Source organism: Neodiprion virginianus, chromosome 4, assembly GCF_021901495.1.
Source record: "Neodiprion virginianus isolate iyNeoVirg1 chromosome 4, iyNeoVirg1.1, whole genome shotgun sequence".
Lineage (NCBI taxonomy): Eukaryota > Metazoa > Arthropoda > Insecta > Hymenoptera > Diprionidae > Neodiprion > Neodiprion virginianus.
Genome location: NC_060880.1, coordinates 35,336,019 through 35,361,477, shown reverse-complemented (window position 1 = coordinate 35,361,477; position 25,459 = coordinate 35,336,019). Strand labels below are relative to the sequence as shown.

Sequence of the window (25,459 nt, the reverse complement as noted above, 5' to 3'; positions counted from 1 at the left end):
ATTACCGATCAAACAAGATACCGGCATCCTCATAAGAACCTGCAAATGATACCTTATAAAGGGTGAAAAACAGTTGCTTGAATTTATACCTTTCGAAAATTACAGAGCACTGTATTATAAATCAAATTACCGATAATTATTAACGCCTTGAGAATTTGGACATTGTGATAAATAAAACTTGACTAGCATAAGGAAATGATGCAGCGAGTTGAGATTTCGTAGAATAAATATCAAGTTTCTAAGATGCAGGGAGTGAGGATGAACAGGAAAATCGCATTTACTAACTTTCACTAACTGCTGCTCAGGTCATGCCTATTCACAGTCATGATTAGTCGTTAATTTGTGTCACATGTATGAGGAAATTTTTTTGCTTAGAAGCGACAAAAAAAAATAAACTTGTTTTATTGGGCGGAAAACGAACTTCAAGTTAGGAGCGTTAACATTGCGGAAGATTGAAAGTAAATCACTATTTTAGTTTAGCCGAATGAGCGCACAAATTTAAATATGAATCTGACAACGAAACACTACAAATAGTTATACGCAATTACTTCAATTTTGCCAAATTTATGTATAAATTTTAATGTGTCAATTCATGTTTCTGGTGGGGTAATAGTAGTCTGGTCTAAAATGATTTTCACAACAATTTTTATTCTAGTGCAAGTTAACTAGATTAAAATTAAAGTAATCAAATAAACAAATTACATAATTAATATCGATATAGTTATATAATTACTAAAAAATAACATATCAAATTGATAATCTTGACAATATAAATTTATCAATTTATTTATAATAATACCAATAAGAATTACATTGTAACTTTACACAGCTAAGCAAAATTACTTCACATCTCAAATGACGTACATGGCCTATACAAATAATTATAGGCAAAACAGATTTCCAAAATGAATACAAAGAAACCATTCTTCACAGCTCAACAGGGTTCACTGGATCAAATTCGAGGCTGTGATATATATCTCAAATTATCCAAGTCCATGTGAAAAGGGCAACAACCCCATGCTATCTACATGGAATTCGTATAAATCATGTCATTTCTTTGTTTTTGAGTTAAATGAAAATGTATTTGAGTGGTTTTGTTCAAAATTGCATGTAGAATGGGGCTGTTATGCCCATCTTTGCGTTTGAGATACGTGAACTTGGATAATTCCATACAGACAACAATATCGAAATCAATCCCTTAAACACATCTTATTAGTGTCAAAACTTAACATGATTACATATTTTCCTCAACTTTAGCCTCACGTTCTAACACAGAAATACAAAAGTTGATTTTCTAACATTTAGATACAGAGAATAATTTTGGCAAGCTTATTCTTATTAACTCAATGACGGGCAGTTTGGCTGTGCCGCCGCTTACTAAAGTAACATACCAAACTACCCTCACATAATTTCTTGTTCAGCGATAGTTTCCATGTGAAATACCTGCTGTACAATGCAGACAGAACCAAATAGATATTGAGTTGAAGAGTTTACTGGACGGACAATCTGGAAATTATTGGATGAGAGTTGATGTTCAACCTTTGAATCAGAGCTTTCTCACTTCCAAGATTTTATATTGTTCGTAAAATTTTCAAAGAAAAACTGAGCAGGCAATCACGACAATCTTGATTCAAGTACACAAAGTGCTACAAGAACGAATTAGTGCGCCATGATTATACTGCTACCAGCTTCATTTACTGATTTCGGCATACTGTGCTCATGGCAAAGATCAAGATAATCAATTATATCATATGGCTAAATTTCAGTGTGATTCATTGTTAATATAACTCAGGTATATGAAAATAAAAGATGCACCAGCAAGAGAAAATGTAATCATGATGTGATATATATATATATATATATTATAAAGTTAACGCAGAAATTATTATTGTATTACACAGTGATTTCTGTCATTTAAGATATGAGGTAAACTATGAACTATATCTACATAATAATCTTAAATATGGAATAAATATTATACATCCTCCACCTTGTTCACCCTTCAAACACCATAAACTGGCACATTAGAATTAGAATTCGATAAACATACAGCTACACCAATTTAGAAAGGAACGACCTGTCGTATTTTAAACTGAAGTCCCCGCAGCCTCGAGAGTATTTTGAAGCTGTGATAAATCCATATTCACATTCCAAGCATCATGGTATTCAAAGGGTTTAGTTCAAGTGGCTAAATAAAATGATTACATTACCTTCACAAAGTCTGGCGAGCTGACACTCGCTATTCGTATGCCCACCTTGTTATGTATGTTAGTAAATATTGCACTCACCATAGCACTGATTTAATTATACATGAAGAGTACGAATACTATTCAAGTAAATCTTTACTTATAAGTTTATCGTTTTTACATATTTTTTTACGTTATTTTGCTTAGATTTTTCCACTTTTCGGCCTCTTTCTCTTTATACACTCTTTCTTCTTCTCCATACCATACCAGAGCATAAAATCAGCTGAGATATTATAGATCTTAATCTGTTACGATTGATCGTAGATTCCTTTCACTTTTTAGATTTACCTTCACTACATATTATTTTTACCATTACCCCCATCCATCTCAATTATTTTTGCCATTATCTTTGTTATCTACACAGGTATCGATAGTGTAGGATATCAGATGAAATCAGCGCACACATACTATCAGTGGACAAAAATAGTTTTAAAATATGATAATCAAAATTGTTTGCAATTAAATTAGAAATTATTTATTCCAATCATTTATTTACCCATCAGTACCTTTTAACTCACCATATCAAACAGGTCTTTGCAGACTGAATGAAATTTAATGCTTACTGCAATTATTCATGTCCATTGTTAGCAAAAGCTTTTTGTCTAGCTCTACTTGCAAATGCTGCTTCCCGTTTCAATAATAAATTTACATAGTACACAGGTATGGCTTTTACCACCCTTGATAACCTGTTGCATTAATTATTGGAACACAACAAAAGGTCAAGTGGAAGTTGCTGATGCAATGGTGCATCATCACAGTACTCGTAAGTTGTGATAAATTCATTATGAGTAGATATTACAATAATATCCATGTGTATTGTAAGATAAATATCAGAATACACTCGCTGTTGAGTTATAAAAAGACTAACTATGTGAAATTAAGTCCTGATGGTCATCAATGCAAAATATAATCAGTCTCCATGGTTGCCACTAAAAATAGTCAAAAAAATTCTCGAACTTTTCCCTGACTAAATTATAATTTTTTCATGAATAAAATTCAAACTAAGACTGCTAAGTCGAGTATCCATTAAATAAAGCTCGGATTCAATGGGTGTTCTAAAACACGTTTATAGTCTGTTCAACGGTTGTGGAAGTGAGTATGGAGAAAAATATTGTTCTAAATAATAATCTATCATAAAATTCTCTGAATAATTAAAGAATTCTCCAACTTTTTCGTGACTTTCCAATTTTCCCTGACCAGTGGCTACCATGGACTCTTGTATACATTGCTGGTCATGAATAGTCAAAGTACTGGTGTTATTCTTAGATCAACAATTGTTTGCTGTGTTTACAAAAATTTTCTCATGGAAAATACTTGACCCAATTTGATTTTACGACGAGAGCTTTAATTTTTAGTATTAGTATGCTTGTCTAGTACTAACACATGCTTGTAAAATAGTTTCGTGAACAAATGACTTTGTTCATTATTTTATTTAAAATGTGAAATTAAGAACTGTATTGCGCAGCACAGTGAGGATTTAGTGTCACATAAATTGAAGAGCGAGCGATGTTGAGACAGTACATAAATGCTTTGGATATTTTCTCACGTTTTGATGGAAGATTTTTCATTGAAACTATTAACTCGGAGGGGATCTCAAAACAGACGGATCATCCAACGAAGCTTCATCGTTACACTCACTTTTGACCGAGTTGCTGTTGTTCACGATGCGTACTGAACTCACTATTATATCACTACTATTCTCGCACTGTTCAGAGTTTGCATTCAATATTCCAGGATGTTTCTTCATGTGGGTAGTCAAGTTTCCGCTGTGATAAAACTGCTTGCCACAAACTTTGCATTGGAACGGTTTTATGCCTGAATGTATCCTTTCATGTATGGAAAGATTCCCACTGTGTCGGAATTCTTTTGCACAGTAGCTGCACTTGTATGGTTTAACTCCAGAATGAGTGCGTAAGTGCGTTGAGAGATTGCCGCTATGGCTAAACATTTTTCCGCATATTTGACACGCGTATGGTCTTTCGCCTGAGTGTGTTCTCATATGAATAGCCAGATTACCGCTGTGCGTAAAGCATTTTTCACACTGAGAGCATTTGTATGGCCTTTCGCCATTATGAGTCCTCATGTGAATGAACAAATTGCTCTTGTGGCCAAACTCCTTGAAACAAACTTCGCATTGGCATTTCAATTTTTTCAGACTTCCAGTCCCTCCTGATGCCTTGGGTGGCCGTCCAGGACCATTATGTTTAACTGGCGAAGTGGAAGGAATTCCTAGCAGCGATTGATTTATGCTTGGCTGCTGTTGACTAATTTGAGAAAGCTGACTCTGTTGAGCTTGTTGAGTAATGTTTGATTGATTTTGTTGAGTCGTCTGAGTTTCATTACTGGCTTCTTGAGGATGCGGTGATACTTGGAACGGCATGCTGTGCTGTTGAAGGTAGCTAGAAACTGCCAACTGAGGCATAGTTTGCTGTAAAATAAAATATAAACATTATAAATGAGTAGACGTTTACAGTATTTTCATAAATCTGAATTCTATTTAATAAATTGGAACAGTGTCAGAACTTCACTGATAATTTAAGAACTAATTGTATGTGTGTTTTTCAGTTGAGAATGAATGAAAATAAATGTAGCAAGTGTAGAGATGAATGAGAATAATGGATGCTACATTGTAACCATTAATTCTAGGTAGAAAATACTTATGAAGTAAAAAATCTTATCTTTACTTGCATGTAAAAGCAAGTCGCATGTACATATGTAAATACACATTTGAAATAAAATGTTATCTAAATGTTTTAAGGTGACCACTAAAGAATGAACAGGCCATGCTTACATGCAAAGTGATAAGATAAGTTTTAATAAGTTTGACAGCATATCAAACGAATTTATAGAGATCTGAAATGCTTGAAAAATATTTACTAATATACAGAAATATGTGGCAGCGTGCGAGTTGCTCACTGTTGGCATTTTTAGGTATAATTATAATTTAACTTTATGATGTTTCACATATGTACAGATTTCATTCAGACATAGCCAAGTTAAAAGCCATTATTTAATTACAACCCAACCAATAATTTAAATCCAATTAACTATAGTGCATTTATTAACATGGTATAAATAACAAGCCTGACAATCATGTGTCGACTATTTAGAAAATACTTACACCCATCTGAGATAGATCTTGACGAGCCAATGAGTCACCCTTTGCGGGTAAATCTATGGGTATTGGATTCTGATGCAATTGAGCTTGTCCCCAGAATTGCAATTGCTGACGACACATGTAATCCACATCCTGATTGGTAAACACTGGATAATCAGAATTGCTTGGGATACCATTATTACCACTCTGATTGGCGTCCTCTACTCCTGTATATTCCTGCTTTATTTGCACTGGGCTAAACATCTAATAGGGACGAATGTAGAAAAAAATCATATTCTTTAGATGGTCGACGGTACAAACACAGATCACATAGTATAAAATTTTTAAATCTATGTAATGAACCAATCAAGGAAAAAATGATACAACAAATTTGTTCATGCAAAATTAATGGATTAAATTCATTCATTTGAAATCGAAAATTAATATAAGTGTAAATTTAAATAAAAATCTTCAATATTACAAACTGCTGTGAAGACATAAAAGTAAAATAAAAAGGACAAAATATGAAGGAAAATCATTTCTGTTGTGAGTAGAGATTATTTTGGCAGTCGCTAAGATTTTTTCTCTAGAAGATGAAATTGACAAGATTCAGGAATGTCATGTTGCCTTTCTACAAGGTGGAAAAAAAGCTAGAAAATAAATAGAAATCTAGGTAAAAAGATATATTAAATTGGTACGATACTCACGTTGTATGACCTTTCTGAAATACTGTATTTGGCTCTGCCCTCGGGCTTAGGACATCGCAAAACGAAAAGCTGTCGAAATAAACTGTGTTAATTAGTCGTAAAAGCGATAACCTAAATATACTGATTTTTCAATACTAGCTATTGTTGATTTCATTGTTGACAATTGATTGGAAGGGTTATCTAAATCCACGAGTGGGTCAGATATCGCGAAAAAGATTGAGAAACCACGAGTCGAAAGAACTTTTTTACGCAAGCCTGAAAAAAATCTTATGAAATGCAACCAAAGATGGCGAACCTTAATTTTCGTAATTATGTCGAACAAGGTCAGAAGGCACTAAAGCATATTGTGCGTTTACCTTCGTTATGAAAAAATCTTTCTCATTGTTTTCTCGGTCGTTTTGAGACGTATCACTTTAGCTAAATTTGTTATTATTATACCATGATTATTATTTCTAAGCTTAAAACCACTCGGCAGACTGTACGCACCGGAAAACCGTCAACAATCATGAATGAATCGAGCTAAGAAAATTAATACTTCTGCGCATGGGTTGCGCAGGAAAATGGAAAATCTATTACACCTTCATGACTGCCAACGAAACAACTTAAAACCAAAAAATTTATGACGTGTCATGATGGTAAAAACTCATCGCTAAACTTATTTATATGAGCCGCAGCGTTTTGAATTCACTGTAACATAGCTTGTAGCACATGAATCAATTTTATGTGATATGAAAGTAGCACAGCAATTCAAACTTCGTTTTGACTAAGGTTGGCAATGTGGCATTTCTGCGAACGTAAGGAATGGGTGGGGAAAGCGATCTTGTCGCTACGGTGTCAGGCCAGATGGTGACGGCCAATGGTAACGATCACATAAAATTTGTAATGAAAATATTCGTAGATCGCTGATATTGTCGCTCACTGTCTTGTAGGCATACGAGCGTAATGATTGGTTAGCTGAGTGTATTTCGTCAGAGGCACGATTGTCGCTGAAAGCTGATGGCTTGTAACTTTTGACGATTATTGTTAAAAATTTTCAATAATCGTACTGAATATGTCAACAACCTTTCAAGCCCAAATTTCCTGCTTAGGGAGCAAAACTAAATACTTGGCAGAGCTTAAGAAGCCGGTTATTCGCCCCTTGATACAACGTAAGTTGACAAAGGCAAACTGTTCCTATCATTATGGGGTTATGCATGAATTGACAGCTGACATTGCAGTGGAGTGGAGCTCTATCTTCCCTGTTTACGACCCTTGCTTTTGTCACTTAACGAGTACAGGGATACGTACCAAAGCGAGACCGTAGAGTATCAAATTTGAACAAGACATATCCGAACTTGCATTTTTAATTTTTAAATAGTGATATATCTCCGTATTTGTAAAAATGGTTTATTTTTTTAGTTGCTGTCAAGTCGATTCAAAGAGATCACATCGAAGAAGGAGTGCTGGATAGAATATGTGAAAAATATAATGTTACCCAGGAAAATATCGACCAATGGTATAGTGCGGTTTTAAAAATTTTACACACACATCTGCGTTATCCATCGGGCTCTGTTAAACCTGCAGAATTCAAAGAATGTCTTCAAGATTTGAAGTAAATATATATATTACATAAATTCCATTTTTTCTTGTATATTGTATTCATGGATCGAATCTTTTATATGAAAAGAAAGAAACCAGTACTTCTCAGAATATCCCGATCTAGCCATAAAACTAGTTTTAAATTCTATTCAGCTCATTAAAAACAATGTCTATATCCTAGATTGTCGCCCGATTGCATAGAAGATTTATCCACTGTTGCTTATGGCCAAAGAAGAGTAGTTCTAGTTAATGAATTACTATACATCACTAAGTTTTATCCACATATAAAATCGTGTCGATGGAGAATAGACATTAACATTTCCTCGAGGTAAGTTGACACATTTTATTCCTTAATTATGCAACATTATTTGAAATTAAAAAACGACGAGTGGTCAATAATAACAGTTCACCATAAGTTGTAATATTATCTTATTTATAATTATTTATGTCCATAGCGTCTTGTCGAGAATCATGGAACCAAGTATTATAATGGAATGGACATTAAGCTCAGGCGAGTGCAAAATGTTTGAATTATCCATGGCCAAATTCCATCAACTTAGACACGCAGTAGCCAGCCTACTGAGAGAGATTCAAATCTTTGAACGGCGCAATACATTCAAAAATTATTCCACCTCTAGTATAGAAATAAAATAAATAACATATAGCTCTAGATATAAGCCCAGGGAAACAAGAATTGTAATATACAATATTACAAGTGCCATTGCAAATGTGATACCCATTACAAAGGAGACATCATTTTTATAAGATAACCAGGATATTTTACTTGTGCATACATTTGTAATAATAATAGCTGATACCACAGAGCAGTGAATATAATATTCTTTATATAAGTATAATAGAAGGAGAAAAGGATAAAATAATTGATTGTTTACTTGTATTCTTGATTTGGAAGAAAATAAAGTCACTTACTATAATTTATGTTAGAAAATGTTAAAGCTGTGTTATTTCAATGCTGCGTAAATCATTGGCTTTCATAAATGAGTGAAATACGTCAATTGCCTGATTCATGATTTTAGTTTTTGATCATTGATTTGATTAAAATTCATAGAGCTGCCACTCCTCCTATGGTCCCCGTATTTGAGGGTAAAGGTAGTTCTTTTGAGAGTTTGTACTCTTGGTATACCTAAACTGACGAATTGATCCGTGGTAGATGGTGCGCTACTCTGAAAAGGAAGAGAAAGTAAATTTTAATATTTTATCGAAACCTCGTTTTTCACGAATGTCTCATTAAACAATAATATCAATTCAATGTTTTAACTTTCTTATTGAATAACATCTTACGTGTAGAATCTCTTACACACAATAATGTAAAGTAAGTCAGGCACATGAAGTATTCTGCATACTTTTTGCACAAATAGTTATCACTTGTCATTTATATATTACTTACTCTGTAAAATGTATTCCAAAATGCAGTGAAAGCAGTTTTATCCAAGCTTGCTTGTTGGCGCAGCGTAGGTATAGAATATTTATCATCTCCACACCTTGCAATCAGTCCAACACTTACAGCACAGTTCAACTTCTCATTTAACTCTTTCTTCAGTGCATTTGGATCATTGTCTATAGGATAACAGCGTCGCAAATGGCTGGCAATCAGGGCAGAACTAATGTATGCTCTTCTTGTTTGCAACTCTTTAACAACAACACGAATCATCTGCGGAGTAATAGGAACTGTGGCTCTCCAAGCTGAGTATTAAAATGAAAATTATTATGTAATTTATTTGACCACTTATAGTTTATCAACAATTTGTCACACTTATGATCAAATCTAATTAGGCAAGAAATGTTGCATACCTGATGCCATGTACCTCCTTTGGTAACTATTTTTCCGTTTCTTAGCAGTATTGCGTTGTGATCTTGCAGACTTTCGTTTATAGGCTGCATTGCATTTTGAAAAGTTTACGGGTTCTAACAAATGACTCGTACGCTCAACATCTGAGTTAATGAATGAAAGATACAATAAAAAATAACGTAATGCGAATGTACAATAATTTTCCTCGATGTAACACCTGAACTTGGAAACTCGCAGAAGTTTCGAGTTTGTCGGCAAGATTTCTTGGCAGTTATCTGTTTCCCTTCAGCAGCTTCCGAAACTCTCTGATTTTTTTTATATCTATCTTTGGACATACCTATAGAATTCTCAAGCACTTGTGTCATACAATCGCTTTGAAAAAGCTAAGGTTCTTTTATACACAGCAGAGTTCATGAGAAAATTGTTAAAAGAATTAATAGTTTAACAGTAAGAGATGACAGAACAATATCCGAAAGTCTAGTCTTCAGAGAGCAGCTTTTGTATGGTTGCCATGGAGATATGACAAACATCAGATGATACTACAGCTTTAGAGTCCCTTTTTTTAAGAACTCTAGTTCAGCTTCCAAGTCAATTCTCACCAAAATAGGCATTGCTTTGTACCCATGTTAGTACCTGATTGCTACTTACCTGTCTTCTAAAAGAACGATCTAATGACAAGGACCACAAGTGCAATCCCGTATTATAGCATTGAAATATAAGTAATTGCAACCTGCAAATTCATACAACATTTGTACTACCACTTATTAATATAATAATATTTCACATATATACGTGCCAAATATGTCCAAAAGTTATCCGAGCTAAGAACTAAGATGAAAACATCATAAATAAATCATCAACATATGTCAAGTATAAGATTTTTTTATGGCTGCACGGTATTTTGTATTTATTACAAATGAGTTTGTTTTCTGCATTACAAATTCAATACTAATCGCCAACGGATGTGAAAGAAAAATCATACTGTCAGTAATATGTTATTCTGATAACAACAATGACATTATACCGATATTTTAATGTACAATAGGTATTTGATTTGCTGGTAATTTTTTAAAAATATTTATGTGAACATATATTTTTGCAGTTAATTTTTTTTGTAACATCAAAATCTTTTAGTCATGGTGAAAAATATATGTAAATTATTCAAGTAACTTGCATCAATTCGAAATTATTGTTTATAATTATATTAAAAATACTGCTTCATTTTAATTCCGTTTAACACAGATGCACACATATTCCTTAGTCGTATAATATTTTTTTCACTCGCGCTAAATACTTGCATTCAATCCGAAATGTTCAAATAAAAATGAAATGAAAATGACATTAAAATGACATAATGCTTCCGCATTATAATAATTATACTTCGAAATTTCGTAGGATGATCATTCGTAACGTATACCAGTGATGTACAACATTGTCTTCTTCATTTCTTGCTGCATAAAAATGAAACAGAATTTGCCACGTCGTAATGCATATTACATACACAGACGAACACCATTATAAAATCAGGAAAAGATTAATTTGCGAAAATGATGCAAGGTACTTGATCACAAGTTATACATGAAGAACAGAATTATGAAAGTTTTACATAGATGGAAAAGTACGATGTGTAGAGTTGCTGACAATGATACAATAATAATCGTAAGAATAAGAGTAAACGAAATATTTAATAACTTTCAATAATATATTAACTATAATATATAAATTTATATATATATACAAGGGTGAGGAGAGATGACTGTCCATATTGGAGACCTTATACATGAAAAAAGAGAGCAGTATTATTTCCCAGTAATTTAATAAGACTGTCGAAAAAATCTGTGGCGTAACATATTACACAGTGCAATTAGAAAATGTAAATTTGTATCTGACAAGATTGTATTTGGAAAAAATTTGACAGTTATATTAGTTTAAACTTCACTTCAGAACAGTGATGGTACTTGCAAACATCTATGAGTATTGATTGTCGCAATCCAATTTGTCAGCAATGAAATAAGCATCTGTTGTCTTTTCAGTGTGCATAATATTCAAGGCGCAGAAAGTTATCTCGCTTTACCCTGTGTATACGAAAATGTATACAAATACATATGTTTATAATAACTTTTTTCTTTTCTTTTATTTTTGCTTTTCCTTTTTTTTTTTTTTTTTTTGTGTAAACATTTAAGGGGCAAAACATTGTGCACTCTTTATCAAATGTTATATAATAATAATATTAAGATATTTAACATCGAAAATCGGCAGAGACGATTTGACACGTAAAAGAAAATACAATTTTTTCGCTATATACAAGAGTTGTGTGTTTCTCTGCCGACCCTCTTTGATATGGTGACACACTTGCACCATACAGAAACATCTTTCCTAAATTACGTTTGCTTTCTTCTTAAATATTTTTATGAACATACACTCTCTCACACTTTATTTAAATGTGAAGCTGCAGATATAGCTTCACATGTCATCATAAAATTTCAGTCAAACTCATGCTATTTTCGTTTAATGGAACGGTAGTGAAACCCTGCTTGGTAAATGAAGCTTTAAATAAATATTACAATTTTATAAGTATTTCGATAAAAGTTGATTGTTTGTCAAGTGTAAATATTCAGAATGATTAATGTTTCCTCAAACGCTATATCGAAAAGTTTAATAATATCGAAAACACGATATGTATGTCGAAATCGTCATGGGTATGTAAAATTGAAATGAAAAAAATTCATTCTGTTCCACATTAATATGCAACAATTACACTTACAATATAAAGCTAGATGACAAGCAAATTTTTTACCACGTGCAGGGTTTTTTTTTTTTTTTACCTGATAGTAATTATAGATGGTATAAATCAGTATTTCAATATGATACAATACAAAATTTGACTGAATTTTTATGACTGAGATCTTTTACCCTTCTAAAGGGCAATGTTGAAATACTTTTATTCACATTGATTCCTTTAACGAATTCAAATAATTATTTTGTACTTTTGACAGTATTTTTTTTTTAAGATTATACTTGGTTGGCTGGCTGGCTGATGTATCACAGATGTAACAACGTGATGGTACTTACGTTTATCACTTTATTTATTAATTTCTAAGAAAGACTCTTATACTTATTACGTCAGATGTTGCTCAGTATTTTGTCAAAGCAATTCTTATTTATTCCTTTATTGTTTTTGTTACAAGTTCGATGCAAGAGTCAGCTAACCGGGAAAGGCAATATTCATTCTCACCAGCAATGGAGCAACAATGAATTTTGAAAGTAAGCAGTATATCGAAGTAACGACAATTCATTTAGCTAATTATATTTCGTTTTAGAACTGCCAATGACGCGGAAAATCAAGAAAATAATTAATCCTTTCCCCCACCCCCACAACAATCCATACCAACATTTTTGGACGACTTGAAACAAAGCTGTTATAATGTGATTTAATTTTTGCGATTTCAAATGATCGGTGTGAATCATAAAAAAAAAAAAAAGAAATGGAATACAGTTTACTCAATACCAAAGTGAATAAATTATTCACATTGATTTTAAGCAAACAATCAGGTCTGGCTACTACATTTTGAAGATTTTTGGTATTAATTTAAGCTTGTATTGAGAAAAAAAAGGAGACAAATACGTCTGAAGAATAATTTATTCGAGAAATGGTTGGATAGTCCAAGTAAGAGATACCGCCATGACCGGGCGGCCGTAGAACATACTACGATTCAATAACAAATTAAATTAAATAAAAAATTTCACACATCAAAAAGAATGTTACATCACTTTTTCCTTTTTTTTTTTTTTTTTTATTCGTGAAAACGCCCGAACTTATATGTGGAGCACAATAATTGTGATTAAGGCGAGACTTAAGTTATTTTCGACAATATCATCGAAAGCCACTGCCAGATTGCAGGCACGTAGAACATCCTACGATAAGTGATATTGGACTTAAAAGAAAAATGATAACTGTAGTATTAAAAATTCGTGATGGGACGTCTTGATGGATATATAAATGTGTATATGATTTGCATTCGAATGCACAATAAATGTATTCGATACGAAACGATAATTTTGTTGGTAAGAAAGTCGTAGAGGGTTACATGTAACTAAAACCCGTTACCAGCACACAAAAGTTGCACTAGTTTATTTTCAACTTTTCGAATACACGCGTACTGTAATGTTTCTCAGAGAATATTTACCCAATGCCAGAGATTTACCCTGAGATGTATAAACTGAATGTAAAAGGTAAATCATTTATTTGAATGAGTTTATTAACGCTTTACCCGTGACTCTTATGCAGAATCTATGAGATTGAAGCTACTTTTGGAATTGGTTTATCATATAAACCTTTAGATAAAATAAACTACAAAAATGTTTTAATATTAGGGCCTTTTACTTAATGAGATATTTTATATCTTCATTAATCAATTAGGATAATAAAAACCAAGACAATTAAAACACTAAATTAAAAACAGAGATTGAACATAGTGACTCTTGACTAGCACAAACTGGCTGTGTTCTGACGCTCATCCATCCACTTATCTACTCTGGTATTTTCTCACAATATATCGCAACTCTAGTTTTTTATGTTCAATATACATTGCCAACCAAACATCATAGAAATGCATCTACTATAATGAATAATTTTTGCCTTGTTTGTCACAACACATAATAAATAAATATAATTTTTATACTTTTCTTTAAATCGTCAAAACTTTACATGTAATCCGAATCTCGAGAGTAACCACAGAGCTTTGTAATAAGATTTAGAATAGCGCACCTGGCTAAATTTCACATTTCTCATTTCTCTCCACAGTACCGTCACGTGAGCAGCCCATTATAGACAACCTCGATACAGGCTAGACTGAAAAACGGATGACACCCTTCTGCCAATAACGGAACCACTTACAAGTGTCAATGAATTGGTATCAATGAATTGATGTCATAATTCCAGAATGAAAACCTGTACCCTACACTTTCTTCACATTTTGTCAACGCGCAACATTTTGTTTTTTATTCTATACTCATTTGTTGCAATTCTGGAACTAGAACAAAAACAATTTCAACTGACCAATTGGCTCTTCAAACTTATGCTATGTCAAGCCACCTTAATAAGTTTACCTCCTTATTACGCTATTTTATATTTTTTTAAATTAAAAATTTATCATTTTTTTTTTTTACGATTAATAACTTTTTCAAATTTTCTTTTATAGTTTTTTTTTTTTTTTCTAAATGTATATATACATACATATATATATATATATATATATATTTTAGCTTGGCTTTTGTTATTTTAGTGAATATAGGTATGTATATACGTATGTACGGTAGATATCATGTACTCAGATGTTCAAAAAAAAATCTTATTCAATATGCACTGCAGAATTAGTACGAAACTGTTTATAGGACAGTTCAAGTAGTGCAAGACCGTTCAAAACGGGTTGATTGCTATCACGTACCTCACAGGGATAATTTAACAGCGCCGTCATACACTCGCAATCCAAGCATGATGTGAAATCAACAAATAAGTTAAAAAAAAAAAAAAAAAACTTATCACTCTCTATCTTGATTATTAATTTTTTCTCTTCACAAGAGTATTCCTGAAATTTATTTCATAATATTTTTCTTTGATGCAAAATGCAAACCCAAATTTGATGTATGATGCGACAGTAGGTAAGACATAATTGGGATTCGAAATGTTGTAGCTTTAAGTCCTTTAATTCGTAACCTCACTTGATTAACACTGAATCGGCCAATCAATAGGATGCAAAATCCCATCCGTGCTGTCCATATCCCAGTCAATGCCAATTTCCTCCTCACTGGACCAGCTGGATGATGAACTTATGCTGCCGCACCTTAAGGATGAAAACAAATATAATATTTAGCTTCGACAACAAACGTATTTACAAGAGATTGTTGATTTTCCACAGATTTAAAATAAATTGAAAAGCAACCGTTTGTCAACATTCCTGTTACATGGCTATTTCCTTCAAGACAGTGAATTCAAATTTTGTTGAAACTAATAACGAATTTGAGATGTTGATAAAGAAAGTAATAGATCAAACAATGAGTCTAAAATATACCATACAAAATATCAACTAACGAAAAAAAAACCACATTCGCAACCCTTCCTGGGTAAACCCACTCTACTTGTTAGGCATTTTAATGCAGATGCACCTATCACGAGCTGTAAGGATGAGCAAATCCCTATTTACAGTTTGAACATGATGGAGGAAAGCTGGAAAGTAGTTTCAACTATTTAATGGTGGAATGAGTTGTGAAATAAACACAAGACTAGCAGAATGAATTCCTAATAAGCTGAATATGTCACTGTATAATTAATTACATTTTCGGTCGTAAGGAAAGTGCCAAATGCAGGCAAATCCTCAGTCGATAAACTAATGTCATCAACTAATATCAATATCTTTGTTGATTATCTATTATATTGGTATCATCAATCACGTGATCTATCCAGAAGCGAAACAGGGTAATATTAAATTTCATTACTGATGATTCAAATTAATCAAGGAAAAAATTAATCAAATTCCAAATAAAACGAAGAAATCGATAAAATTTTCTAATCTCAGTGTGAAAGATGGTCAAGAAGGGATACCGGAGCGTGATACATGTACACATATGGTACAATCTTAGCCGTTGAGACAGATCAGCATACCTTTTCCAATTGCAGTGCCTGAACTTTTGATATTGTGAATACCTAATGACCTATATTCACTATCCGCGTATTCGGTGTTTTCATTCAAGTGAAATTAATTCACAGAATGATTAACAATAACATGAAACATGGGGATGATTAGATGATATAGGATAACTACGAAAAATGAAAATACGTTCGGGAAGATGGCCCGATCTACTATTTATAAATACCTTGGATGCACATTGAGAATGTGGCATCTTTATCGCCTCTTGTTGCCATGACGACGTGCAAATTTCCGACTTTTTCTAAAGGAAAATCAAAAAGAAAAATACCAATGGTAAGTAATATGTTCGGCTGAATAATGCTTGCTCCTAGCTACTAAAAGAACTACACCGTACAATATTTCCAGTAGATAACGTTCGATGGACGAATCTGTCAACCATGAACGCTGCTTCTACTTTACCCAGAAAGGTGGATTAGAAACATTCACATTAAATACTTCAAATAATATTGGCAGTCACTCTTCAGTTTGCGAAGCCAACAATACAATCATATGCGGAAAATAATATTACATACTGTAAATACATATGGCCATTTACAGCGAAAATCTATTCCTACGATCCTTTTGAAAAATGCTTTACCTTTGTCCTCAGATGCATAGATGATTGTATATTGACTATTTTGAATTGAAAGAGCTTATTTATGAATTATTAGGTACAATTGTGATAGTTGCAGTTTGATCAACTTGTAAGCTAAATTGTTCTGTACCTACCATAAATATAAACAATACATCACACGAAAGCATTATAGAATCAGTACAAATATACACAAAAGCTCTTTCAACTCAATTAAACGTATACACGCCAATACCATATCACACTCCATCATACAAATATACTATTAAATTCTGAAATAACAATCAATATCTTTGTACCTGATCCTGCTAGGTGAAGGAATCGGGGCATGCTCAGCAATGGCTGGTAAGACTGAGGTGAATTTATCAGTTGGTCGTAAAAGACGAGCGGTCCGAGATGATAATCTCCAAACCAGCCTCTGTCTGTGCGGTGTTTGCTCTTGGGCGTTGTATTTGCTCAATATTGCGCCTACCAATTCGTGTGTACGATAAAAGCTTTCATCTGGAATCTAAAAAGCGTTTGCAATTATATCAAATTCTTATAGTTTCTTCATTTCCCGCCAGTAAAAAGTTAAAATTAATTGAAAATCGCTTTTTGCTTTTATTTTGTAATTACCTTACAAATTTTCTGAAGTTCCGCAGCAAAATCAACAAGTCTCAGCATCTGATGAGCAGGATTAGCAGCGACTGTTGAATCGGAGGTGGACGGGCCAGCAATACCAGCAAGGGACATAGTGGCATCGGCATTGCTATCGAGACGGTTTACAGCGCTATCTAAGTACGTACACAACAAAACCAATGCAACTTCGGATGGTCTTAGACTTGCACAATTACCATCGCACGCCACCATTTCTAATCTCAGAAGAAGTTCAGACTCCTGCAAATTTTAAACATGTTTATAAAAAAAAAAAATTAATAAATAGAATAAACATATCCGTGTATAGAAAAGCCGATGATTGTGCTTTTACCGTGATGAAAGAGTTTCGCACATACCTTGACAATATTAGCATATAAATCGGCGAGTCCCAACTGTCCAGCAGCGGCATGAAACATGACATTGAACAGTCGAAGAAAGGTAAGAGCAGTGACAACTTGCACACCCGAATCCCATCCAAGTTTGTTACGGATGACTTCTGACATGCGTTTAAGGTCGCCGCCAGTACATTTGCATTGAGATATGGAAACCAAATGGTCTGCATCCAACGATTGAGCCATTTGAACCGCTGCGATGTGAAAAGACGACACGCTGATACAGGCCATGTGCTTAGGCCTTGCCTTCATTTTAGTCAGAAAGCGATCCATGAGATTGATCGCTATGAAGAACACATCTGATGGTAGGTCGTACCACACCTTCAGGCACCGTAACACGTGCGCCGATCCATCCCGAGCGCCAATGGTTATCTCGTCATTCTTGAATGAAATAAGGGTTAATATTACATTTGCGAATATTGGCGCTTACAAACATTGTGATAAAATTGTCCAGAAAGTGTCGTTTATGTTTATTTATTTTCTTTCTTTTGTACTTTACCTGTGTGGTAATGGGTAGTTGAAGATTGGGTTGATACTTGGTCTCAAGCACCAAAGCTTCTTGCAGCTGTTCTACAAGAGGGTGGATTGCATCCGGTACAGGCGAGCCCGATGTGTCCATTCCTGCTACGTGTGACCGACGACCGACTACGTTAGTAGAAATAGGTAACGTGAAACACTGCCAAATTGTAGTCTGACCAAAAGAAGTAGTCACACCACAAGAATGGCTCAACAACTGGCTGGCCTAGTATCTGGAATCATATAATACCAAAATAAACGGGTAAGTATGATGGTTGTCACCTTTAAGCATCAATAGAAATTTCTAGAAGTGATTGCTCGTGTATTATAGTACGGCCACAGCACCGATAACAACGATCATTGATTGACAGTATGTAAACAAAACGAAATCTGACTTTTCGTTATTACGGATAGCAAAAACCAGAGACTAACTGTGAAGACGTTTTTTTTACATTTAATAGTGCATCATTTCATTTGTTTTATTTGTTTCAATGCGATGTTTTCAAAACGAATATAATATGTGAAAATATTTTCATTTTTTTTCAGTTATTTTGCGCGTTTGTTGTGTTGGCTGTATCACCTCATCCTTCAAGGACGAAGACGTGAAAACATTTAATCATATACTCTTCTAACTTAATCATCATTAGTTCAATTATGTGCGTAGACCATTCGATATAAATAACAACGAAGAAGCACCCTTCAATTGACCGTAAACGATAGAAATCAAAATATTCAATTACGAAGACATCGGTAAATTTACCGAATAATAACAACACATGAACGAAATGTAATTCCTAAACTCGTGGGAAAAAATTGTTCACACAAGCGTTCATTTGAACTGTATAATAATGCATAATTCAATCATCAATGCAGTCTGTCGAGCGCATGACGTTGTGTTAAGATGTTATATCTTTATGGTACACAGCTGACCGAACAACTGTCTTCATCGTGACAACTTGACATTTAAATGCCTGAAAAGTCACTAATATAAAGTCTGATCACATGCAGCCTGGGAATCCTTGTTTGCTGTTGTTCGCGCGGTAAGCGGAATCTTTCAATCGTATGAATTGTAACTGACCATACTTCTAGATTGTTTTCTTCAAACTCCCTCTCACTTCTCCGATGAATGATTTTAATGTAGCCGATATAGTCGGGCCAGGGTTTTTCTGTGCATCAAGTTTCTCTCTGCTCTATAGCGGCAGTAGCTCTATGATAACGTTTCACATAGTCGTAACATTGCTACGAGGTATTTAAATTCAGACGGGGGTTTTGAATTTTAAAACACTGCCGACTGATTGTCTGAGTAAATAGCCGCCTGATGTGTTATATTCAACGAAATAACGCAGTTGCTTCGATAAATTTACCCCCAATCTAGTTTTGATGCATAGGTATTAAACAGGTCTGCCAGATTATGCGCCATGCCGGATAATTCAAATATTATACTCTTGGCGCCCCTCTCGGTATGGAAATTTTTACAGCTTCAGAACGACTGGCACATTATTCCAATCGACAGTCTTCTACTCTCGAGTGCCTGCAAACGCTTCGAAAATATTTTATAAACGCACAGTTGTTGTTTATACTTGAGAGAGATTTCTTTCTAAATATTGTACATACATGCAGAGATGCACAACTCTACAGGCACGAATGTAACTCGTGTATAACACAATAGATATGAGTGGTTATTTCATGACAATCTACAAAACAATAACAACACAATCTTTTATCAGGTCAGACAATATCATTCGACTGCCCGTCTGTCATCATGTCGTCGCGTCTTGTCGCAAATAATCGAAATGCGTGTATCTGTTAAGATCTTACAGAACTAATCTGCTCAAAGCTAGTTTCAAGCTTGCGTTCTCCTAAAATCGTCTAGTGAAATTCAACTCCCGTTGAATGCTTCGCACGGGTTTGTCACGTTTGAGAATAAGATTGTCACGTGAACAATCGATCGAAACGTTTTCACGCCTGTATATCATTTCATTTTCAAATCGGGACATTCGTATTATACCTACAACTAATTGTACTTTGAAAACTCAATCAAATAAAAGGAAATTTCAAGTGAGTGGATAGAATTCCAAGAAGATAAGCATCGAGCTACTTCGAAATGAGAATAAGACGTATAATACCCTACATACCTCACCTCAATTCTCTACATCGTTCAAGCAGTGTTTTTCGATTAAAGACGACTCCTCGAATGCTATTGCACGGATGTTTCGGTATTTCTAGGCCATTGCAAAGACAATTTTGGACGTGATCTAGGTTCGCGATAGAATGCTAAGGTTCTGTTTGCCAACAAGCAAAAATAGATGAAATAATGTGTCGTCAGTATTATGTAGAAGCGATCGAGTATATTGGGGGTATTGCGTAACACGACGAACATTATTTGCTATTTTTCTTTTCGTGTTTCGTCCACCACCGCATACCTATAATGCCGACTACGCGCGCAATCCTCGTCATCGTCATTATCTTTTTGCTTTCCAAAACAAAATTACGTAATAATCATGCGCGCGCACGCGCGTGTTTACCAACTGCGAATATAAATTCGCACGTATGCTTATGTATACGAGTTAAGAATAATCGTTAACGCGAAACGTTAAACAAAAAGAAGAATTTTTACCAACTTAAGTAGGCGTGTGAAGAATTTCACCTAACCCAGTTTTTAAACAAATGACGATTGTAACTGTACAATATTTCACCATTACGAAAATTCACTTTTTATGGCACAGAAAGATGAACGTATAAGTTTAAAGTTATGACAAAATTTCGATTGCCTCCAGACGTACTAAAAAAATCCCAATTCACATTTAGTTGATAAATATCACTTGATTCGGGATAGAACCAATTAACATCCGCCGACGTATATCGCATACGTAACAAAATTTTTTTGTCTTCGTCTGTAACAAGCTGCAGAGGCGAAGATAGGCAAACATGATAGTACGAAATTTAAACACCACTAGATGCCATGCGTGTTATATTTTCTCGTGCATAGTGTACGTGTAGCAGCAGAGAATCATGTCTAGGCGTAATTAGTCGCAAAATAGTTTTGAAGCTTACATGAAAAAAAAATTCTCCCATTTTCAAATTTTCCCCAATTGATATGCCTAATATTATTAATGTAGAAGAGATCTATCGGTAGATTATTCATCTGCAAATGTTTATATGTTCTTATTGCGCGTTAAATTAATCATCGATTATACATGTAGTTTAAAAAATGTTTCGTACGATAACACTCGCGTGATTTCTATATTTACATTTCACATCAATATCATCCAGCCGATGAACTTTTTCGCTCTCAGATTTGTTCGTGCATAAGTGTGACAGCGAAGTTTCGAGTAAAGGAAATTGATACAATAATCGTGTGAAAATTTCATACTTCTTTTTCGACAGTTCGAAATGACCGTATCATTTATTTTCATTTTTACGGTAAATTAAACACTGCGTGATACTGTGAGTGCGCATTATCATACAGAGTGATTCATAACGACCAGACGCTCCGTCATCTGCTAGAGTTTAATGCGCATGCTCCAGAATATAAATATCTACTTTACCGATATATTTCTATATTTTTGATATGTTATTGCGACCGCCATCAAATAATTCATTATTTTCTATCGGTAATTCAATACAAGGTGTTGATAGAAACTAGGATGTTTACAAAACTCGCATATTTACATGCGAGGAGAAAACGCTGCACGCAATGAGAGCGATGCGACGCCTGCGCACCGTTGCGAAAATCCTTGTCCGTCATCGTCAGGTTTAATAATATATATACGCGTAGATTCGTAAGTATATTTAATACGATGTGGTAGAACAGGTATAACTGTGCTCTATAGTAAAAGCGTAAACATATTGCATCAACATTGTGCACACATTCAGAAATATGCAGGATAAATTAGAGATATAGTTACAGAAATAGGAAAATCGTAATTATGTTACACATCTATATGCTGTAATAAATGGCGCTGAATGATGTAGGATCGTTATGCAACTAAATTGCGTCGTTAATTCGATATTTCTTCAACTAGTTACTCGCGGTATAACATTTAAAGCTTAAACCGTTGAATTAGACACACGTACAGGTAAACTTCGTTTTCCAATGGTATCCGAACTCCCCCCTCTTCGCAAAGTTTTCAAATTGCAAACCAATCTCAATGTCTACCTACATAGCAAATTGAAACGAACTAAATTCTGTAAATACAAAGTTGATATGAGCAATTTCTTTCGACATAAAATTTTGCTTGGAATAAAAATAAACACTGTCCATTACAGAATCCAATGATAAGATATTTAGGTATATAAATATTTACGTGCATAACTGTGTATCCATACATAAACAAATCAAGTTTTCATCGTTTTCATCGATAACTTAGGAATGTTGTACCTACTGCAGATTGAATGATGAGAATGCATCTTTCTCTAGGTGGTCAAGCGAAAAGTAGAGGTATTTTAAAAGTGAATACAATGAGTGGATAACTTTCCTCGCACGTTCTCAAGTTCAACTTAAGGACTAGAGTCATAGACACATCTCGCGTGGATTTATTACGGTTTATGTGCTAATTGATGAGTTTGCAGAGAAACTAGTTACGGCATTGGAAAAAATATACGGCAAGAAGAGAAAATTAGAGAACCTCAACAGGAAGCGGTAGCATTGCAAAGTCGGAAAGTGTTACGACGACACGAGCGAGCGAGCGAGCGACGATCTCACTTAACCAAATTTGTTATATGTGGTCAGCGTAACAAACGTACAGTACATTAATAAGTATACTTTTTTTCAAATAAGAAATCTCCACGTATTGTACACAAATTTATGCAAAAGTAACGCAAGATTTTATGTCCTTTCAAATCCAACCTTATGCCACAAAATTTTCTCAAACAATATATCTGTAGGTAGAGACGAAAAAAGTTTTGTAATAAGTAGAAAATAAAAACAAAATTAACATGAAAATAATAATCAATGATTCAATGAAAACTAAACGATCGCAATAATTTCACCAGCAGGTCAATGAAACGCGATTAAACATCATTTTGAAGTTATAGTAACGTTACCGTAACGATCCATGGTTAGGGAAAACCGTTATTTCGCGATTTTGGAATTGTTTGACATTCAGTAAACCGTCATAAAACCAAACACACTCGTATTATGCAGTCTTAGTTCCTTAGAAATCGTTGTAAAATAAGTAAACGATGATTTTTTTTCTCAATTTTTCCGTTACGATAACGTTACTAACTTCAACCTCGTGATTAAACTTGATCTAACAATAAGTGTTGTGTTATGCACACACGTATAATGCAATCTGCATGGACAAATCGTATTCAATTACACAAGTGTATGTCTTATGTATCTTTACATATTTCGCAACATACTCTTCCAGTCTTCCTCTTTCTCTATGTGCGTGTCTCTCTTCCTCTCTCACTCTCTTGCTCTCAAAATTTCACAACGTTGTCAAATATAATCCGACGGTTGCGTAAACATAATTAATTGAATTCTTTCTTGATTCCACGGCAGATTAATTCTGCATTTTTTTCGTCATAATTGTGTACATAGCACAAAAAGCGAGTCCCACATGATTGCAGCACATAATTTTGAATTATTTTTTGCACAGAGAAATTTTCAGCACAAGTTCTCGTTTCGCAAAATCTTATCTGGTCAAAAACGATTGTAATTTCTACACGTAACAAAGTAAAATAACTGCATTTACTACGAGCAATCGAATTGCGAACGAAGTAACCGAATATAAATTTTTCCTCGAATGCATTTCCGAGCTGCTGTGCAGAACTTGTGTTTTATACGTTTCGCGAAATACTGTTCGTCTGTATGAATTATTTTCGAATTGAATTTCACATTGTAAACCTTGACACGAATTCTCAACCGCAAGTGCGAATTCCAAGTCTTTCTTTTGTAATTCAAACATTGAAACATAAGCTAACAAGAAGGTCATTTAATAACAACGATTTTAATTCATAGCTGTTAGTAGATACGTCTTCGATCTTCAATTGCCAAATGTTCATTTCTTCTCGTCATAAAAGTTTTACATATTTACACATAGAAACGTTCAGAATATTGATTTGTTTTTGTTAATTTAAAACGTACCTATCAATATCGCAAACTATCGACGGAGAAAATGAAAACCGTGTAATATATTTCACACACTCATCTGCGCCAAAATTACTTGGAGCCATGACTTTTTTTTTTAAACTTTTCATTTATTTCAACTAAAGCAATTTAACAATCCATTTACATTTCACATAACACAAAACATGTTCGATCGAACGATTATTCACGTTCCTTTTTATTTACTAATTCTAGGCACGTTTATGCGGGACTCTGTATCACCACTCCTGACCCACATTCCAAATCAGCAGCAAGGCTCCATGTACATATATCAACAATACGTTGCAGCTGGCAGGGAATTAATCGACCACGTTATACACGCACATTATATACGAGTTGTAAACAATATTCCTAAGCCCAACTTGACGCCCTTCTCATTGCCAGTCACGCCATAGGCTCTGAAAGCTACTTTACTGCAAATAGGGTCTCTTTAAATTTCCAACGCGAGATGCGACTCGTTGACCTCAATCATACGAGGCTGAACCGTTCGTTAAAAAAAAAAAAAATGTCAAGCTTTCATGCGTCTAAGTACATATCTTTCGTCAAAAATTTCTTCACTTGTCTGTAACAATCACAAAACAGCAGGATTGTTTCTTTCGTTCTTTCGTGATCATCGATGCGTAAAAATAGTAAAAATAAATGCGAATTCGATGAGAGAAAAAGAAAGAGCAAAAAAAAAAAAAACAAAACGATGTACAATGATCCGATCTGAAAAGTCAAATATGATTGATGAAGATGTCAACAATCTCATGACGCAATTTCCCGAGTTAAATATGAATGCAGGAAATACAAAACATTATACTAATATATGTACGAATTATACGTTGCGTACACTCTATATAGTTTATCTTTGTTTGAGCAAAGTTGGCCAACTATTTGGGCCACGGAGTCATTGACACCTCGGGTCATTAAGTGCATACACACATGCAAATATATATTTATCCACGGCACTTGGCGTAACAGAGTTTGGGTGTTACGTGAAAGTTTGTTGTTTACGATGCGTGGTGTGGATCATCATCAGCTTATCGTTAGAAGTTGGCTCTCGTTATGTGTATTTCATGGGAAACGACTAAGATGCGCGGTGCTT

General features: G+C 34.2%; 4 protein-coding genes across 10 annotated transcripts in view; 1 reads left to right on the top strand and 3 right to left on the bottom strand.

Annotated features, from left to right (window-relative positions):
* Positions 1-756: 756 nt before the first annotated feature.
* Positions 757-7,404, bottom strand: LOC124301904 (zinc finger protein 572-like). 4 transcript variants are annotated; one of them, XM_046757469.1, is made up of 4 exons: positions 7,338-7,404; positions 6,051-6,119; positions 5,368-5,607; positions 757-4,674 (listed from the first exon to the last, which is right to left on the bottom strand). In XM_046757469.1, exons 1-4 carry the CDS (start codon positions 7,374-7,376, stop codon positions 3,823-3,825), a joined length of 1,200 nt encoding a protein of 399 aa, XP_046613425.1. In that variant the 5' UTR covers positions 7,377-7,404; the 3' UTR covers positions 757-3,822. The 4 variants fall into 4 exon arrangements, with proteins under 4 accessions (XP_046613425.1, XP_046613426.1, XP_046613429.1 ...); XM_046757470.1 differs by lacking the exon at positions 7,338-7,404 and adding an exon at positions 6,537-6,584; XM_046757473.1 differs by lacking the exon at positions 7,338-7,404 and adding an exon at positions 6,346-6,580.
* LOC124301909 (COMM domain-containing protein 5) lies at positions 6,883-11,259 on the top strand. Its single transcript, XM_046757485.1, has 4 exons — positions 6,883-7,198; positions 7,449-7,641; positions 7,810-7,956; positions 8,084-11,259. Exons 1-4 carry the CDS (start codon positions 7,102-7,104, stop codon positions 8,280-8,282), a joined length of 636 nt encoding a protein of 211 aa, XP_046613441.1. The 5' UTR covers positions 6,883-7,101; the 3' UTR covers positions 8,283-11,259.
* LOC124301912 (uncharacterized) lies at positions 8,654-9,710 on the bottom strand. Its single transcript, XM_046757490.1, has 3 exons — positions 9,441-9,710; positions 9,037-9,332; positions 8,654-8,812 (listed from the first exon to the last, which is right to left on the bottom strand). The coding sequence occupies exons 1-3, from the start codon at positions 9,448-9,450 to the stop codon at positions 8,654-8,656; spliced, it is 465 nt and encodes a 154-aa protein (XP_046613446.1). The 5' UTR covers positions 9,451-9,710.
* The window catches only part of LOC124301906 (cyclin G), a 32,117-nt gene continuing 16,962 nt past the window's right edge, over positions 10,305-25,459 (bottom strand). For 2 of the 4 annotated variants that reach the window (XM_046757477.1, XM_046757478.1), the window contains exons 2-6: positions 18,244-18,493; positions 17,709-18,125; positions 17,332-17,592; positions 17,016-17,224; positions 10,305-15,281 (exon numbers count right to left, since the gene is read on the bottom strand). In XM_046757477.1, coding sequence (XP_046613433.1) covers positions 15,164-15,281; positions 17,016-17,224; positions 17,332-17,592; positions 17,709-18,125; positions 18,244-18,363 — 1,125 coding nt within the window. In that variant the 5' untranslated portion in view covers positions 18,364-18,493 and the 3' untranslated portion in view covers positions 10,305-15,163. Of the gene's footprint in view, positions 15,282-16,311; positions 16,387-17,015; positions 17,225-17,331; positions 17,593-17,708; positions 18,126-18,243; positions 18,494-20,400; positions 20,424-25,459 lie in introns of those variants that run through there. The other 2 variants (XM_046757479.1, XM_046757480.1) reach the window with 2 other exon arrangements.

Bases quoted from the DNA above. Each gene is read 5' to 3' on its own strand.
- LOC124301912 (XM_046757490.1), bottom strand. The intron at 8,813-9,036 runs GTAAGTAATATA...CTTCCTTTTCAG, and splicing joins TTTGGAATACATTTTACAGA to AGTAGCGCACCATCTACCAC.
- LOC124301909 (XM_046757485.1), top strand. From the start codon at position 7,102: ATGTCAACAACCTTTCAAGCCCAAATTTCCTGCTTAGGGAGCAAAACT. The intron at 7,199-7,448 runs GTAAGTTGACAA...TTATTTTTTTAG, and splicing joins TATTCGCCCCTTGATACAAC to TTGCTGTCAAGTCGATTCAA. The intron at 7,642-7,809 runs GTAAATATATAT...TCTATATCCTAG, and splicing joins GAATGTCTTCAAGATTTGAA to ATTGTCGCCCGATTGCATAG.
- LOC124301904 (XM_046757469.1), bottom strand. From the start codon at position 7,376: ATGTCTTGTTCAAATTTGATACTCTACGGTCTCGCTTTG. The intron at 5,608-6,050 runs GTGAGTATCGTA...CGTCCCTATTAG, and splicing joins TTTCAGAAAGGTCATACAAC to ATGTTTAGCCCAGTGCAAAT. The intron at 4,675-5,367 runs GTAAGTATTTTC...TTTATTTTACAG, and splicing joins AAGATCTATCTCAGATGGGT to CAAACTATGCCTCAGTTGGC.